Source organism: Panthera tigris, chromosome B3 (assembly GCF_018350195.1).
Source record: "Panthera tigris isolate Pti1 chromosome B3, P.tigris_Pti1_mat1.1, whole genome shotgun sequence".
NCBI lineage: Eukaryota > Metazoa > Chordata > Mammalia > Carnivora > Felidae > Panthera > Panthera tigris.
Window position 1 is genome coordinate 62,973,680 of NC_056665.1, and position 15,937 is coordinate 62,989,616.

General features: G+C 38.6%; 1 protein-coding gene across 7 annotated transcripts in view; it reads left to right on the forward strand.

Annotated features, from left to right (window-relative positions):
• FSIP1 (fibrous sheath interacting protein 1) overlaps positions 1 to 15,937 on the forward strand; it is a 207,893-nt gene that overhangs the window by 15,449 nt on the left and 176,507 nt on the right. For all 7 annotated transcript variants that reach the window (XR_006218675.1, XR_006218676.1, XR_006218677.1 and 4 more), the window contains exons 4-5: positions 1,188 to 1,342; positions 2,695 to 2,788. Coding sequence is in view for 4 of the 7 variants with exons in the window: in XM_042989175.1 (XP_042845109.1) it covers positions 1,188 to 1,342; positions 2,695 to 2,788 (249 nt within the window). In the remaining 3 variants the exon portion in view is untranslated. The remainder of the gene's footprint in view (positions 1 to 1,187; positions 1,343 to 2,694; positions 2,789 to 15,937) is intronic.

Below are 15,937 nucleotides of genomic sequence, written 5' to 3' on the forward strand. Positions count from 1 at the left end.
TTCCTTACTTATGAATAGAGAAGGTATACCAGAATGAAGGAGAAATATTTTGGGATTGAAAATGAGATAAGACCCACCTATGAGTTCAATACCATAATTTATTAGCTGTTTGAAAGAAGAGAGTTATTTCCAAGTGTTGGCGGGGATGTGGAGAAAAAGGAACCCTTGTGTACTGTTGGTGGGAAAATAAATTGGTACAGCTACTGTAGAAAACAGTATGGAGGATTTTTTTAGAAAATTAAAAATAGAAATACCATATGATCCGGGAATTCTAGTACTGGGTATTTACCCAAAGAAAATGAAAATGTTAATTTGAAAAGATATACACACCCCTATATTTATTGTAGTGTTATTTACAATAGCCAAGATATGGAAGCAACTCAAGTGTCCATCAATAGATAAATGGATAAAGAAGATGTTGTATACATTCTCTCTCTCTCTCTCTCTCTCTCACACACACACACACACACAGAGGAACATAAGGCAGCCATAAAATGATGAGATCTTATCATTTGTGACAATATGGATGGACCTGGAGGGTATTATGCTAATTGAAACAAGTCAGACTGAGAAAGACAAATACCATATGATTTCACTTATATGTGCAATCCCCAAAACCAAAAATGAATAAACAAACAAAAAAGCAGAATGAGACCTGTAAATACAGAGAACAAAGTGATGGTTGTCAGAAACAGGGGGTTAGGGAATGGGCAAAATGGGTGAAGGGGAGTAGGAGATACAGGCTTCCAATTATGAAATTATTAAGTCATGGGGATAAAGGGCACAGCATATGGAGTATAGTCAATGACACTGTAACAGCATTGTATGGTGACAGACGGTAGTTATACTTGTGGTGAGCATAGCCTGTTACAGAGTTGTTGAATCACTGTGTTATACACCTGAAACTGTAGCATTGTGTGTCAACTATACTCAAAAAAATTTTCAAAAAGGAAAAAAAAAGAAAAGACAGTTATTTCAGCTGTAAAACCGGGTTGTTAGATAATTATATTTCATAGGTTGTTCGATAATCATATGAAAAAATATGTGTGAAAGCACCTTGTAAAATATGTCATTTATTCTCACCAGCCGTAAACATTTGTTGAATGAAAGAACAAACAGTAAAAACAAAACGAAACTTTCTGGTTGTACTAAACTTCAAGCTCATTCCTACTTTCAACACAATATAGATGAACCTGAATTAAAAGAATTAGATTCTCAACTTCAAGATGCTATTCAGAAGATGAAGAGGCTTGATAAAATATTGGTGAAGAAACAATACAGAGAAAAAGAAATTAAGAAGCAAGGTCTAGACCTGAGAATAAAGCTGTGGGAAGAACTTAAGGTAAGAGTTGTCTCACCATTGCTGATGTGGAAGAAATAATTTCCTCTAAGATGAGTAAGAAAAGCATGGACTGTGGTAGTATTAATGTGGTCTGCCTTTATTGATTTATTTTGTAGAAGTAGGATGGTGGTGTGTATATGTATGTGTGTATGTGGGGGGGAGGTGAGGGAGATCGTTTTCTGGAACTAGACAAGGTAACTTTGCAGAATTCCAGATTTCAGGCACCACACTGCCATGTTTGTTTTCCATGGGCAGCACAGCAGACCTCTCTTACCAGTGTCAGGCTGGGGTTCCTCTGTTTCTGGAGCAGAAAGTGATGTGGTCCCTACTTTCATCAAGTCTGTTTGCTGCTTCTTCAGCAAGCTTACAGTTTGGAGATAAACACATAAATATACACAAATTTAATCCCCTGGTTGCCATTATTTTTTAAGTAAACCTTTGTGACCAAGAAGTGGGGTGTTCACTGTTTCACATGCTGGTCAAGATCTCTTAGAAGCTGTAAAGTGCTTGTGGTCTGTGACCATGCTCTATTTGCTTCTGTCTCAGTACATCTCTAGTGCTCGATTAACTTTCCTTGGCCTTCTTGGACCTTTATTCTCTGTAGTATTGAGGGGTGGAAGTTGACCATATATTTGCTCTGACTTGACGTTTAGCCATTGGTTCATATTTGAACTTCGTCCCGTAAAGGAGAGCACTTTTAGGTAAGGAGCACTGTAATAACAGATGAGTTGTTTGTGATAAATTCTTCCTTCCTCAGTCGACTGACTTCAAGGACATTTCCTAGATGATGCTCTGCATTAATAATGAAGTGACGAAGAATACATTTTTACAAGATGCCCAGGAAGACCATGGAGTAGAAAGCACCATACACAATGCAGTGATTTAAACTAGAGAAACGATTTGTATAAATTTGTCATAAAAAGTTAGCCTATCACTTATTCCTGTTGAATCTCAAAGCAAAGTTTTACTTGTTTGGAAACAGGAATAATAATTGGACCCATAATAAAATATAGTATCAATCCTGAAATGTCTGAAACTATAATTTAATGATGGACCTTTAGGCTACTCATTAGTTATGGAAATATTAAACAGAAGCTGAAGAAGATTTAAGTGAGATAATGATTATATAATGATAGACATATATTACAACTCTGTTTGGGACTATTCATTGCTAGAATTTGTGCGAACAGAGATATTAATAGATTTCCTATTTAAAGAGATAAAAATGACCTGTCCCTTTTTGTTCAGGTCAATTGTGGAATTACAAATGACACAATTTGTAATCCATGTTGAAACTGTGCAAAATATCGAAAAGTGTAGTTGCCTTCTTTTCCTTGTTTCTCTTTTATTAGTCTGCAAAAACTAGTGAAGCTTTGCAAAGTAATGAGGAGATGGAAAATACAAAAAAGTTTCTAGCTTTGACTGCTGCATCAGAAGAAACTGTCGGTGAGTAAAATTTACCTTTTTTTTTTTTTTAAATCTCAGAGTCATAGAATATTTGAATTAAAGTAAAAATCCCAGTTAAGTTATTCTTTCTTTTTCTTTGTGAGTTTAACTCTTCTCTATGGGAAATGATCACATTAGGTAGGATTATATGGAACTTTCCTGAGCATCGGTAAGTTTCAGAGGCTTCTCGGGTTTGTACCTGTTCAAGAGTGAGGGGGACAGGGCAGTGAAAAATTGGGAAATAGACACAATATGTCTTTGCCTTTACTTCCTGTGCCTCTAAGAGGCCTCTAGACACCCAGTCTATGCAGTCTCCTAACTGCCTAGAATCCTCCCACGATGTGTCACTCAGGCTTCTGACATCCCTTTCATAAAAATCCGTCCTATTTCCTGTTCTCTTCCAGTCTTGTTTTTGAGACCAGCCAAATCATTATGCATGTTTCTAATTTGCCATCTGTGTGTATGTATATTTATCATTCTTCCTTTCCTCCTCCTCCTTCTCCTCCTCCTTTATCTTCTCTTCCTCCTTCTTCACCCAAAGAAGTGTGATAGAGTCATGTAGCCTTTAACTTCCTTATACAGTGGTGAAAATTTGGGGGATTGGGAAGTGGTTGCTAGGTTTTTGGCAGGACGCTTTGGAAATCCTTTAGCGTGCATCACGTAAGTGGTTATCCAATACTGTTGGGGGGTGAAACTGACTCTAAGCAGGGGCCCCTGATTTCTCTGAGACTCCTGGGATCCATTTGTCTTTTGCAAAGTGAGTGTCTAACATTGCAGAGCCTCAACAACCTGACTCAGACTATTGCTGCTGGTTAGCATGAGTTTTGATGTGAATGAAATTCCTTGAGGTTTGTTTCTTTCTGGATCCAGCGGTGAGAGCTCAAAAGCTGCTTGGGCCCAGGGGATTTGGATTTAGAATGCACCAAATGTTTCTGTCCAGGAAGTGGGTGCCCTATCTGGGTTGTCCTTTCTATGACTAAGGACTTAAAAAAAAAAAAATGAATCTGAGTTTCTCCTAGACAGATGTATATCTAGATTGGCTTTGTTGAAATTTACCATTTATATATCCTAATTGAAACACCAAAAACTAAGGGCACCTGGGTGACTCAGTTGATTGAGTGTCTGACTTTGGCTCAGGAAGGTTCATGAGTTCGAGCCCCACATGGGGCTCACTGCTGTCAGCACAGAGCCTGCTTTGGATCCTCTGTTTCCCCTCTCATTCCCTCCCCAACTCATGCTCTCTCTCTCAAAAATAAAAGGCATTAAAAAAAAAACCCAAAATGATTTGCCTATTAAAATAATAGATCATTTACTTTCTACTTCTTCTATTTGGTTATAGAAATAATACATGCATAATCTGTATTAGAAAATATTGATAAACTGGAAGAAAAAAAATCACCTTAATTCTTAACTTGCAGAGATAATCATTATTAATATTTTTGTTTACTCTTTATCTTTTGAGACATTTTCCATGCAGATATCTATATATATTTTAAAAATAAAAATGAGATCAAATTATATATATGGTGTTTTGTAATCTGTTTCCTACTAATTTTTATCTCATGGGCACCCTTAGCTGTCAGTAAGGACAGAACGGTGTGATAGTTTGTTTCCAAGATGTTTGCCATAGTTCCTTCCTTCTATGATGTTCATTCCAGTCCTTGATAGGGATGGGGTCTCTTTCTTCCTGTATTTTCAGTCTGGGCTGGCTAGGACTACGTTGACTGATAGATTACAGCAGAAGTAATCCTACACCACCGGTTCCAGCCCTTGCCGTTAAAGGACTGGCAGTTTCGGCTTCTCTTTTTAGAAGGCCCACTCAGAGGAAAGCCAGCCGTCCTGTAAGGAGTCAGACTACCCTGAAGCTGCCATGCTGTGAGAAAGTCCAAACAAGCCATATGAAGGCTACCCAGAGGATGTGATACTGGCCAGTTCTGACCTACAGTGAGTTCAGTAGTGTTCCACCAGAAGTCACGTCTACCTGGAGCCTCAGTATGTGACCTTATTTAGAAATAGAATCTTTGCAGGGGTGCCTGGGTGGCTCAGTTGGTTAAGCATCTGACTCTTAATTTCAGCTTAGGTCATGATCTCATGGTTCCTGAGATTGAGCCCCATGTCAGGCTCTGCGCTGACAGGAGCCTGCTTGGGATTCTCTCTCTCTCTGCCCCTCCCCCACTCGTGCTCGCTCTCTCTCTCTCTCTCTCTCTCTGTCTCTCAAAAATAAATAGATAAACAAACAAACAAAAGGAAATAGAATCTTTACAGATGTGATTAGTTAAGATGAGATCTTACTGGATTAGGTGGGCCCTAAAGCTGAAGTTTGGTGTTCTTGTAAGAAAAGAAGACACAGAGACACAATGACGTGGTTAAGAGGAAGGTGATGTGAAGATAAAGGCAGAGCTTAGAATAATGTAGTTACAAGCCAAGGAATGGCAGGGGTCGTTGGGAGCCACCAGAAGCTGGGAAGAAGCAAGGAAGGATTCTTCCCTAGAGATTTCAGAGGGGCACGGCCTCGCGGACATCATCATTCCAGATGTCTAGCTTCTAGAACTGGGAGAGAATAAATTGCTATTGTTTTCAGCCATCCATTCCACAGTTACTTGTTACAGCGGCCCCTGGAAACTAATACACTGACTGGTCAGCATCTCAGTGCCGGCACCAGAGATGTGAAAGAAGGAGCCACCTTGGCCATTGCATTCCTAACAAATGTCATGTAGAGGATAGCCAAAGCCAGACACACGGTCTCAGGTGAGCTGCCACAGACATCTCCAGCCCAGTGCAGCCCCCCAGCTGAGGCCTCCTTCATGGTGGAGCAGGGGCATATCATTCCTGGTGTGTCCCTCATATTACTGACCCACAGAATCATAAGCATAATAAAATGGTCACTGTTTTGTGCCACTAAGTTTTTTTGTTTTTGTTTTTTTCTTTTCACTTTTTGTTGTGGAATAATGTTAAACTTACAGAAAAATTTCAAAATAGTACATAGAGTTCCTGTTTGCTCTTTACCCAGCCTCCCCTGATGTTAGTATCTTGTGTAACCATAGTACAGTTGGCCTTTGAGAAACATGGGTTTGAACTTCATGGGTCCATTTATATGTGGACTCTTTACAGCACAGTACTATAAATGCATTGTCTCTTATAATTTTCTTTTCTTTAAAAAACGTGCTTTTAATGTCTATTTTTGAGAGAGAGGGTGGGACACAGGGTGTGAGCAAGAGAGGGGCAGAGAGAGAGGGAGAAACAGAGTTCAAAGCAGGCTTCAGGCTCTGAGTTGTCAGCACAGAGCCCAATGCGGGACTGGAACCCATGAACCGTGAGATCATGACCTGAGCTGAAGTTGGTTACTTAACCGACTGAGCCACCCAGGCGCCCCTCTTACGATTTTCTTAATAACATTTTCTTTTCTCTAGCTTACTCTATTTAAGAATACAAGATATAATACGTTTAACATACAAAGTGTATGTTAATCGACTGTTTACTTTATTGGTAAGGCTTCTGGTTAACAGTAGGCCATTATGGGGCGCCTGGGTGGCTCAGACTGTTAAGTGTCCGACTTTGGTTCAGGTCATGATCTCATGGCTCGTGAGTTCAAGCCCCACATTGGGCTCTGTGCTAATGGTTCAGAGCCTGGAGCCTGCTTCAGATTCTGTGTCTTCTTGTGTCTCTCTGCTTATGCTCTGTCTCTCTCTCTCTCAAAAATAAATAAATATTTAAACAAACAAAAAAACCTCAGTAGGCCATTAGTAGAGTCTTTGGGAAGTCAAAAGTTATGCATGGATTTTCAACTACATGGGGATTTGGCACCCCTCACCCCCATGTTGTTCAAGGGTTGACTTTACAGTGATCAACATTAAGAAGTTAACATTCGTATAATTCTATTAAACTACAGACCCTCTTAAAATTTCACCGGTTTTTCCTTTTTATTTTCTAGTATCCAACCCAGGATCCCCTTTTGCACTTGGTTGTCTGTTTTCTTAGTCTCTTCTTAGTCTCTTTTCTTTCTTAGTCTCTCTCTTTCTAAGTCTCTTTCTTAGTTATTCTAATTTGTGATAGTTCCTCGATCTTTCCCTGTCTCTCATGGTCTTGATGCATTTGGAGAGTACCGGTCAGCTATTTTTTAAAATATCCTTCAGTTTCAGTTTGTCTGATGTTTTCCCTTGATTAGATAGAGTTAATGCATTTTTGGCAAGAATACCCCAGAAGTTATGGGCTCTCGATCAGTCACGCTCAGGGTACCTAAGGTTAAGTTCTGATGTTACTGGTGATAGTAACCTTGAAAACTTGGTTAAGGTAGTGTCTGCCATGTTTCTCTATTGTAAAGTTACTAATTTTCCTTTTATAATTAATAAATATCATGGGCGAGATACTTTATGCAAATATCTTTCCTCAAACTGTTGTCCATTAATGTTAGTATCCGTTAGTTGATCTTGCCTGCAATAATTATTACTGTATGACCCTAAATTTTGGGTGATTTTTTTTCATGTAACAATAGATAACTGGAATGATTTGCATCAGCATTTAAAAAAAAAATTTGAGTCGGGGAGCCTGGGTGGCTCAGTCAGTTGAGCGTCTGATTCTTGATTTCAACTCCGGTCATGATGTCATGGTTAGTGAGATCCAAACCCGTGTTGGGCTCTGTGCTGACAGCACGAGGCCTCATTGGGATTCTCTCTTTACCTCTATCTCTGCCCCTCCCCTTCTCATGCTTTCTGTCTCTCAAAATAAGTAAATAAACATTAAGAAAAATAAAAAATAAATTTTGAGTATAGTTGATACAATGTTACATTCATTTCAGATGTACAACATAGCGATTCAACATGTCTATACATTATTATTATTATTTTTTTAAAGATTATTTTGAGAGAGAGAGAGAGAGAGAGAGAGAATGAGCAGGGGAGGGACAGAGGGAGAGGGAGAGAGAGAATCCCAGGTTGCTTTGTTCAGATGATGTGCATCTGACACAGGGCTTGATCTCACCAACCACGAGATCATGACCTGAGCCAAAATCAAAAGTCGGACACTTAACCAACTGAGCCACTCAGGTGCTCCCTACATTATTCTGAGTTCACCACAAGTATAGCTATCATCTGATCTGATACGTCATTATTACAATGTCATTGACTATATTCCTTATACTGTGTCAGCATTATCTTTAATGACTGTATATTAATTCCCTACATAGATGTGCCATAATTTATTTAACTAAAATTCTGCTATTAAACATTTAGGTTATTTCTTTTTTTTCAATTTTTTTCAGTTATACATAATGCTGCAATAACATCCTTAAGTAATTATTCCTTTGTTACCTTCTGTGGTAATTGAGAAGCTAGGTTGTGGGGAACCTGGGTGGCTCAGTCGGTTGAGTGTCCACCTCTTGATTTTAGCTCAGGTCATGATCCCAGGGTTGTGGGATCAAGCCCCAGTCTCACTTCTTGCTGAGTTAGAGCCTGCTTAAGATTCTCTCTCTCTTCCTTTGCCCCCTCCCCTGCTAGTACTCTCACACTCTCTCTTAAAAAAAAAAAAGAAAAGGACAAAAGCAAAAAAAAAAAAAAAAAAAAGAAAAATTAGGTTGACAACTAGGTTGAAAAAGAAAAAATGCCTCCCAAGAGATATCCATGTCAAATTCCTAGAAGCTGTGAATGTTACCTTATTTGGAAAAAGGGTCATTGCAGATGTGATTAAGTTAAGGATCTTAAGATGAGGACATAATCCTGGAATATGGAAGAGAGCTCTACATGAGCTCATAGGTATCCATCATAGGTATCCTCATAAGAGAGAGGCAGAGGGAGAAGAGGTACACAGAAGAGAAGCCACATGAAGATTGAGGCAGGGATTGGAGTGGTGTGGCCTACAGCCAAGGTGATGATGGCAGCCACCAGACACTGGGAGAGGCAAGGAATGAAATCTCACTGAGGGCCCCTGGAGAGAGTGTGGCCCTACCGACACCCTGACTTTGGACTAATGGCCTCTAGAACTGTGAGAGAATAAATTTCTGTTGTTTTAAGTGACCAAGTTTGTGTTAAACTGCGACAATAGCTACAGGAAATGAACACATCTTCAAAGAGAAATCACTTAGTCAAAGGGCTTGGGCCTTTTAAAAATTGTATCCATATATAAAAATATTTTTAATTTTTTTAATGTTTATTTATTTTTGACAGAGAGAGAGAGAGAGAGAGAGAGAGAGAGAGAGAGAGAGAGAGCATGAGTGGGGAAGGGGCAAAGAGAGAGGGAGACACAGAATCTGAAACAGGCTCCAGGCTCCGAGCTGTCAGCCCAGAGCCCGACGCAGGGCTTGAACTCACGGACAGCGAAATCATGACCCGAGCTGAAGTCAGATGCTCAACCAATGGAGCCACCCAGGTGTCCCTAGATTTTTATTCATATTGACTTATTAAAAGGTTTTACCAATTTAGACAAATATTGTATCAAATACAAATCAAATATTGTATTTGAGAATTGTTTTTGTATACCCATAACAATGGGTTTAATAGTTGTTTTAAAGCTTTTTTTAAAATGGAGTCACAATTTATACCTCTGTGATAATCAAGGAGGTTGAGTATTTATTCTTTTAGCCATTTTGTGAATTAATTGTTCTTTTATGAAATGAAGTATTCCTTTTTATTGTTTAGAAGGACTCCTTTACATATCAAGAATACTAATATTTGACAGTCATAAATATAAAAAACATTATTTCTAATTTATTTTTAGTTTTGTGGTATTTCTTGCTCTCCCAAACTGAATATTTTTTTAGTTAGCTAAATCAGTCATTTTTTTTCTTTTTAAAATTTTAATGTTTATTTATTTTTGAGAGAGAGAGAGAGAGAGAGACAGAATATGAGTGGGGGAGGTGCACAGAGAGAGGGAGACACAGAATCCGAAGCAGGCTCCAGGCTCTGAGCTGTCAGCACAGAGCCCGGCATGGGGCTCAAACTCATGAACCATGAGATCAAGACCTGAGCCAAAGTTGGAAGCTTAACCGACTGAGCCACCCAGGCACCCCAGTCTTTTCTTTTCTTTTATCCTTGACTGTTGTTCCGCTTAAAAAGTCCTTTTCCAGTGTAAGATGACATAAAAATGTATCTGTGTTTTCCTTTAGTACAGTTATTGTTTTATGAAAATTAAAATATTAGTCTACTTTGAAGTCATTTTGTTGTCATATATGAGGTAGAGAGTTGATTTGGTGGTTCCCCCCACCCCACCCCCCCACCCCCAGTTTGTTAGCTAGCATCAAAAGATTACAAATAACAGAAATAAAATCAAAGAGTCGCCATGGTAGTAATTAGAAGTTTATCATGCACGCGTGAAAAAAGTCAGCTTGCAAAACTGGGAACACTGAAGCCAAAACATGGACTGAGGCTCAGGAGGATTTTGTTATAAAGCAGAATGGTTACTTCATATCAATTTTGGAAGACACTAAGTTTTACTTATGATTTCTAGAGGCCTAAGCAAGAGATGATCCAGGTCAAGTTACTCTTGCAAAAGAAGCTAAATTACGTTTTGTTTGTATGACTAAACTGGTGTTGTCTGCTCAGATCATTTCTAAGGTTTCTCTCTATTTGTTTTTGATTTTAACACTGGTTACCTCAGTACCTTTTACTGCATAATCCATCATTCCCTCATTTATTTGGAATGCTAACTTTATTATGAATTGGGCTTGTTTGCAAAATTTCTATTCTCTTCCATTATAATATTTCTATCTGTTCTAATGTTAGCATTGCACTGTTCTTACTACTGTAGCTTTATAATACGTTTTATTAGGGCAGGTATATTGTCTTTTTCGGGAAGTTTTTTTGCAAGAACATGCTTTTCTTAAGCCTGTTTTTCTCGTTGAGAGTTGTTCAGTTGTGAGTACACTAAGAAGAAAGACTGCAAAGCACCTCTAAGGTTATGGCTATTTATAGAATGCTGTTTTACTCCCTTCAGTGTCTGAAGGCTGTGGTGTGAATATAACCTGTCTTGAAAAGTACAATTTCTTATATTTTCCTTCACGTCTGTCAGTAATTCTGTATCTTCATAGACTCAGGACTTCCAAATAAAGAACATGGATTTCCAAATAAAGAACTGGGTGTTACAGTATCTCAGCATCTATATTTCAGAAAGCTGGAGCTAAATGCTGATTTCTCTAATGGATGGGGCATTTCTAAGAGGCATATGTACCTCCTGTGGTTGACTCCAGAGCAGGGACTGTAAAATAGTAAGGGGGTCTTTTGACGTTAACCTTTCAGGCATAGAGTTCACTATTAAAGGAACTTTTGGCCCTGCAGGGCAAGACTTTTGTTATCAGTTGTCTTTTCTTCATTTTTTATTTTTTTAAGTTTATTTTTTAATTTATGTTGATAGAGATATAGAGAGCAAGCAGGGGAGGGGCAGAGAGAGAGGGAGATGGAATACCAAGCAGGCTCCGTGCTGTCAATGCAGAGCCTGATGTGGGGCTTGAACTCATGAACCATGAGATCATGACCTGAGTCGAAATCAAGAGTTGGACACACAACTGACTGAGCCACCCAGGTGCCCTGTTGTCTTTTCTTCAGAATTAAAGCAGAACTATCAAATACATTTCATTTTTTTGAAAGTTTGTTTTATTTTGAAAGAGAGAACGTGACCAAGTGAGCGGGGGTAGGGCAGAGAGAGAATCCCAAGCAGGCTCCACTCTGTCAGCCTGGAGCCCAATGTGGGGCTCGATCCTGTGAGCTGTGAGATCATGACCTCAGCTGAAACAAAGAGACGCTTACCCAGCCGAGCCACCCAGGTGCCCCACCAAATACGTTTTGTTTTTAAAGCTCATGCCATGTACATTTGGCTTAAACCTATAGAGCTCACGTCTCTGGAGTCACATGACTACTATAGGCCCTGCAAACATTTACACTGATGTTAGATTAGTACTAATGTTCTGACATGGAAATTAATTGGATTTTATGAGCTGAAAACGAGTTACCAGGGACCTGAAACCTATGTTCAGGGAGAACCACTGGTTTAAACATTATCATGTTAGAGTTTCAGTTCTTAGATTTTGAATTCTTAGTCAATTATTGTGTACTGGCAGTGTTTATCGTGCTCAGAGCAGATGAGATGCAAAAGTAGGGTTGATGTAAAAGGAAATGGGAATAAAAGATACTATTAGGTGAACCAAATATCTGTTTCTTTTCACTCTTGCTACTTACTGTCTTGAGATCACGCCGGACTAGTGCACCAGTGAAGAGATGATATTACTGTGTTCCTGGCTCTTGAGATTTAAGTAGATTCTTTTTGCTTTTTTGGTGACTGGTCTTTTTTAGAAGGCAGATTCCTTAATGAAATTTCCTGGTGTTTTTTTTTTTTTTTTTTTTTTTGCATCCTAGGCATAAGTGTAACAGTCACATATCAATTTGATTTCTAACTATCTTAAAAACCATAGGAGATATTTACTTTGGACTGCATCATTAGCCCGATTACATGCTTTTTCTTCATATTTTACATAACATGGTTATTACTTCATTCTAGAAGAGGAAATTTTTGGAATCCTCAGTTTAGGAAAGGTATTATTAGAATATTTTCACTGCACGTATGAAAGAAATGAAGAGAAATGCAAGAGTCCAATTTGACCACATAGCAGTGATTTTACAGTTTCAAATTCCTGCTATTACAACATAGCCACGTATTGTAAAGTGGTGCAAAACTACCTACATCTGTTCTATTTTGAGATTAGTTTCTTTCCCATGTTATTCACTGAACTTTGGCTATCTATCTTAATTAAAAATATAAAATTGAAACAAATAATTATTTTGATCAAGCCTATATATAGCTGTAAGTTTTCAAGTAAAATGTTTCTATGAAAACAATTCAATTCTTTTGCCCTGTTCCCCTCCATAAGTTTTTCTTTGTTACCGGGAAAGCACAAACCCTTGTAAATTATCCAGTAGGTGGCAGCATCTAGTTAAAATATGCACTTTAAAAGAGTGGACTTTAGAGCCAGACTGATTTAAACTTGAACTTTAAACACGTATCTACAAACATACCCAAACCTCCTTTCTGCCTCTTTTCCCTTTGGAAAAAGGGAGAAATTCTTAGGATGAGTGTTCTTTTTAAAAATTTTTATTATTCTTTTGGTGGGCAGGAGCAGTGAGAGAGAGAGAGAGAGAGAGTGGGAGAGAGAATCTCAAGCAGGCTCCACATTCAGGGCAGAGCCTGACATGGGGCTTGATCTCACAATCATGGGATCATGACCTGAGCTAAAATCACAAGTCAGATCTTAACCGACTGAGCCACCCAGGCACCCTAGGATGAGTAGGGTGCTTTCTTCCTTGTCTCCCTAGTCATTTGCTTAGCCTTTTATTTAAGAGTAATTTGAGGGACTTTGGGCAGGTGGAACAATGACAATTTCCAACCTGTTTTCCAGCTCCCCAAACACCAAATACATCCTAGCCTCCTGCTAACATCACAAAGAACCAACAGCAAAACAAATGAAAAGATACTTATTGTTGAGTTGTATATTTAGTTTTATTGATAGGTACTAAACACAAGTGGGGCCTTGATGCCAAGAGAAAGATAAAAACCACATTAGATTTTTTTTTTTTTACCACATTTTGACTCTATAATCCAGAGTTAATAACTTCAAGTTTAAGTATTGTTTGAAGTAGACAATAAGTAGACAATATTGCACTTGTTAGAGATCTTGGAAATATTTTACAAGTCTTTCCACCCCATTTTTGAGGGACTGCTTTTACATTTTTGTAGAGAACTCTGGTGAAAATCAAAACTCTATCATACTCGGAGTTTCCCCTTAGTTTTTAGAATTTCTCTGATGGATAGAGATAGAATTCGTACTCTCTGAGGCAGTGATAGGATTGTTCCTCATCAGTGTTTTTAATGGAGGTCATTCCTTCTTCCTTTGTTACCTTCCTTTGTTACCCTGACCTCTTGTGTTTTCAGCTCCAAATTTGTAAGTGCATGTAAGCACAACAGTGGCATCTTAATCAATCAAGCTTCTAATGGCCGGTAAATACCTCTGTGATTTTCTGTGAAATACAGGTATATGCTACTTCTGCTCGTGGGTGTTAACACTGAATATTCTAAGAAAATTCTCCAGCTCTGATTTGCAGAGGATTGAGGGTGAAAATCACTTGCGTTAACCAGTATAGCTAAGGAGTTTTGGCTTTTAACCTCTGCTACAGTCTCAGTATTGCCTACTGATGTCTTTTGCATTCTCCAAAGTGGCTATTGCAAATTATTCTGGTTGTTTAACCTCCTACTGTCTTCTGCAAGTCCTTCACTTTGGCCTGCTTACTGTCCAGAGAAAACAATCACCTCGGTGGGAATCCCTTTCACATTCTATCCTTCTGTCCCTAAAGTGCACTCTGACTATACTCCATCCCCCATATTTCTTACCTCAGAGTGAGACAAGGTGCTGTTCTCCAAGGCCAAGGTCAACGATGTCCCATCCCTTTCACTCTGCCCCTGGCTCCTGACCCATCCATCATTCTGTGTCTCATGTAGAGCTTCTATCTCTCCTTCTCTGTGTCAGTTTACTATGTTTGAATCTTCTGGTCCTAAAACAGAAAAGAGCCATCAAACCAGCCAAAGATACAGATAGAACCTCCTCCCTGGGTTCTTCACCCTGCTCCCAAACAGGTACCACTCACTTTCCATCCTCTCCTTAAAGGTCAGACTTCTTGAAAGAATAATCCACACCTACTGGGGCTACCTGGTCAATTTCCATTTACTTCTCAACTCCTCGGTGGTCTGTATTTTCTCCTTTCACACAACAGAAACTACCTCATCAGGAGTCCTCTTAGATTCTAAACCTGGTGGCATATTTCCAATTTTTATCCTATGTGACCTCTCTAGCATCTGGCACAGGTAGCCAGTCATGGACCCGTAACATTTTTACTGGTATCGTTATTTCCTTCTGGCTTTCCTCTTTTTCTTCTCCCCTCTCCCTTACTTCCTAGTGTTGAAATCTGTTCCTCCTTTTGTGTGTTTCTTCTATCTGGATTAATGGTTTCATCATCCATCCAGTCTTTGTGATGGTTAATTTTATGTGTCAACTTGACTGGATCATGGGATGCCTAGATGTCTGGGTTAAGCATTATTTCTGGGTGTATCATCCAGGATGTTTCCAGGAGAGACTAGCATTTGAACTGGTAGACTGAGTTGCGTACATTACCCTCCCCAGTGTGGGTGGGCATCAGCCTATCTGTTGAAGGTCTGAATAGAACTCAAAGATGGATGAAGGAAGGATTTGCCCTCTTCTGCCTGACTGCTTGAGTTGGGACATTGATCTCTTCTGGCTCTCAGTGATAATTAAATTACCTGATCAATTCTAATTATCTTTAGTTGTTTGCTTTGAGTCTTGTTAGTTTATGATCACCTGGAAAGTGTATGAATTTTTGTGTCCTTTTCAATAATTATTCCCATTCTGATAACTTCATGAAGACTTAGTGTTGAAATTTATGAATGCCTTTTATTATCTATTTAAACAATCATAAAATTTTTCTGTCTTGAGACACTAATGTTTAAAAATCAATGTATTTAAATGCTAGGAAAGTCTTTTATTTCTGGGTCAGTGTTTCTTGGTTAGAGAGGATTATTCTTTTAATTTAGTACCAGATTTCAATGGCTGAATTTATTCAGAATTTTCGCATCTGTATTTATGAGATTTATAATGAGATTTTCTGTGTGTGTGTGTGTGTGTGTGTGTGTGTGTGTGTCCATGTGCACGTGTGTTATGGGGTTGATGTTAGAGGTGGGGTTAGGAGGTGTGTGCCTATGCTTTGTTAGGTTATGTTCACTTCATAAAATGATTGGGGCTGGATGTTCATTTATTTCTATGCTTTGAAATAGTTTATATAACATGGGGATTATCTGTTCCCTAAAAACTTGAAAGATTTCACTGGAAAAACCATCTGGTTCAAATAATTTCTTGGAGGCAATTCACCGACTCTTTTCTTAGCTTCCTTCATATTTACTATTATATTTCAGTTTTCTCATCTTCTGAGTCAATTCTGGCAATACATCCATGTCTGGGAGATTCCAAAATATCCATTTCACCAAGATTTAACATTTTACTAAAAAAAATTTCGTATAGTATTTTAAAAGATTAATTCTCCTTGTTTATTACGTTCCGTATTCTTATTTCTAATTTCATTTGTGTTTTCCTTCTCTCCTTTTAAT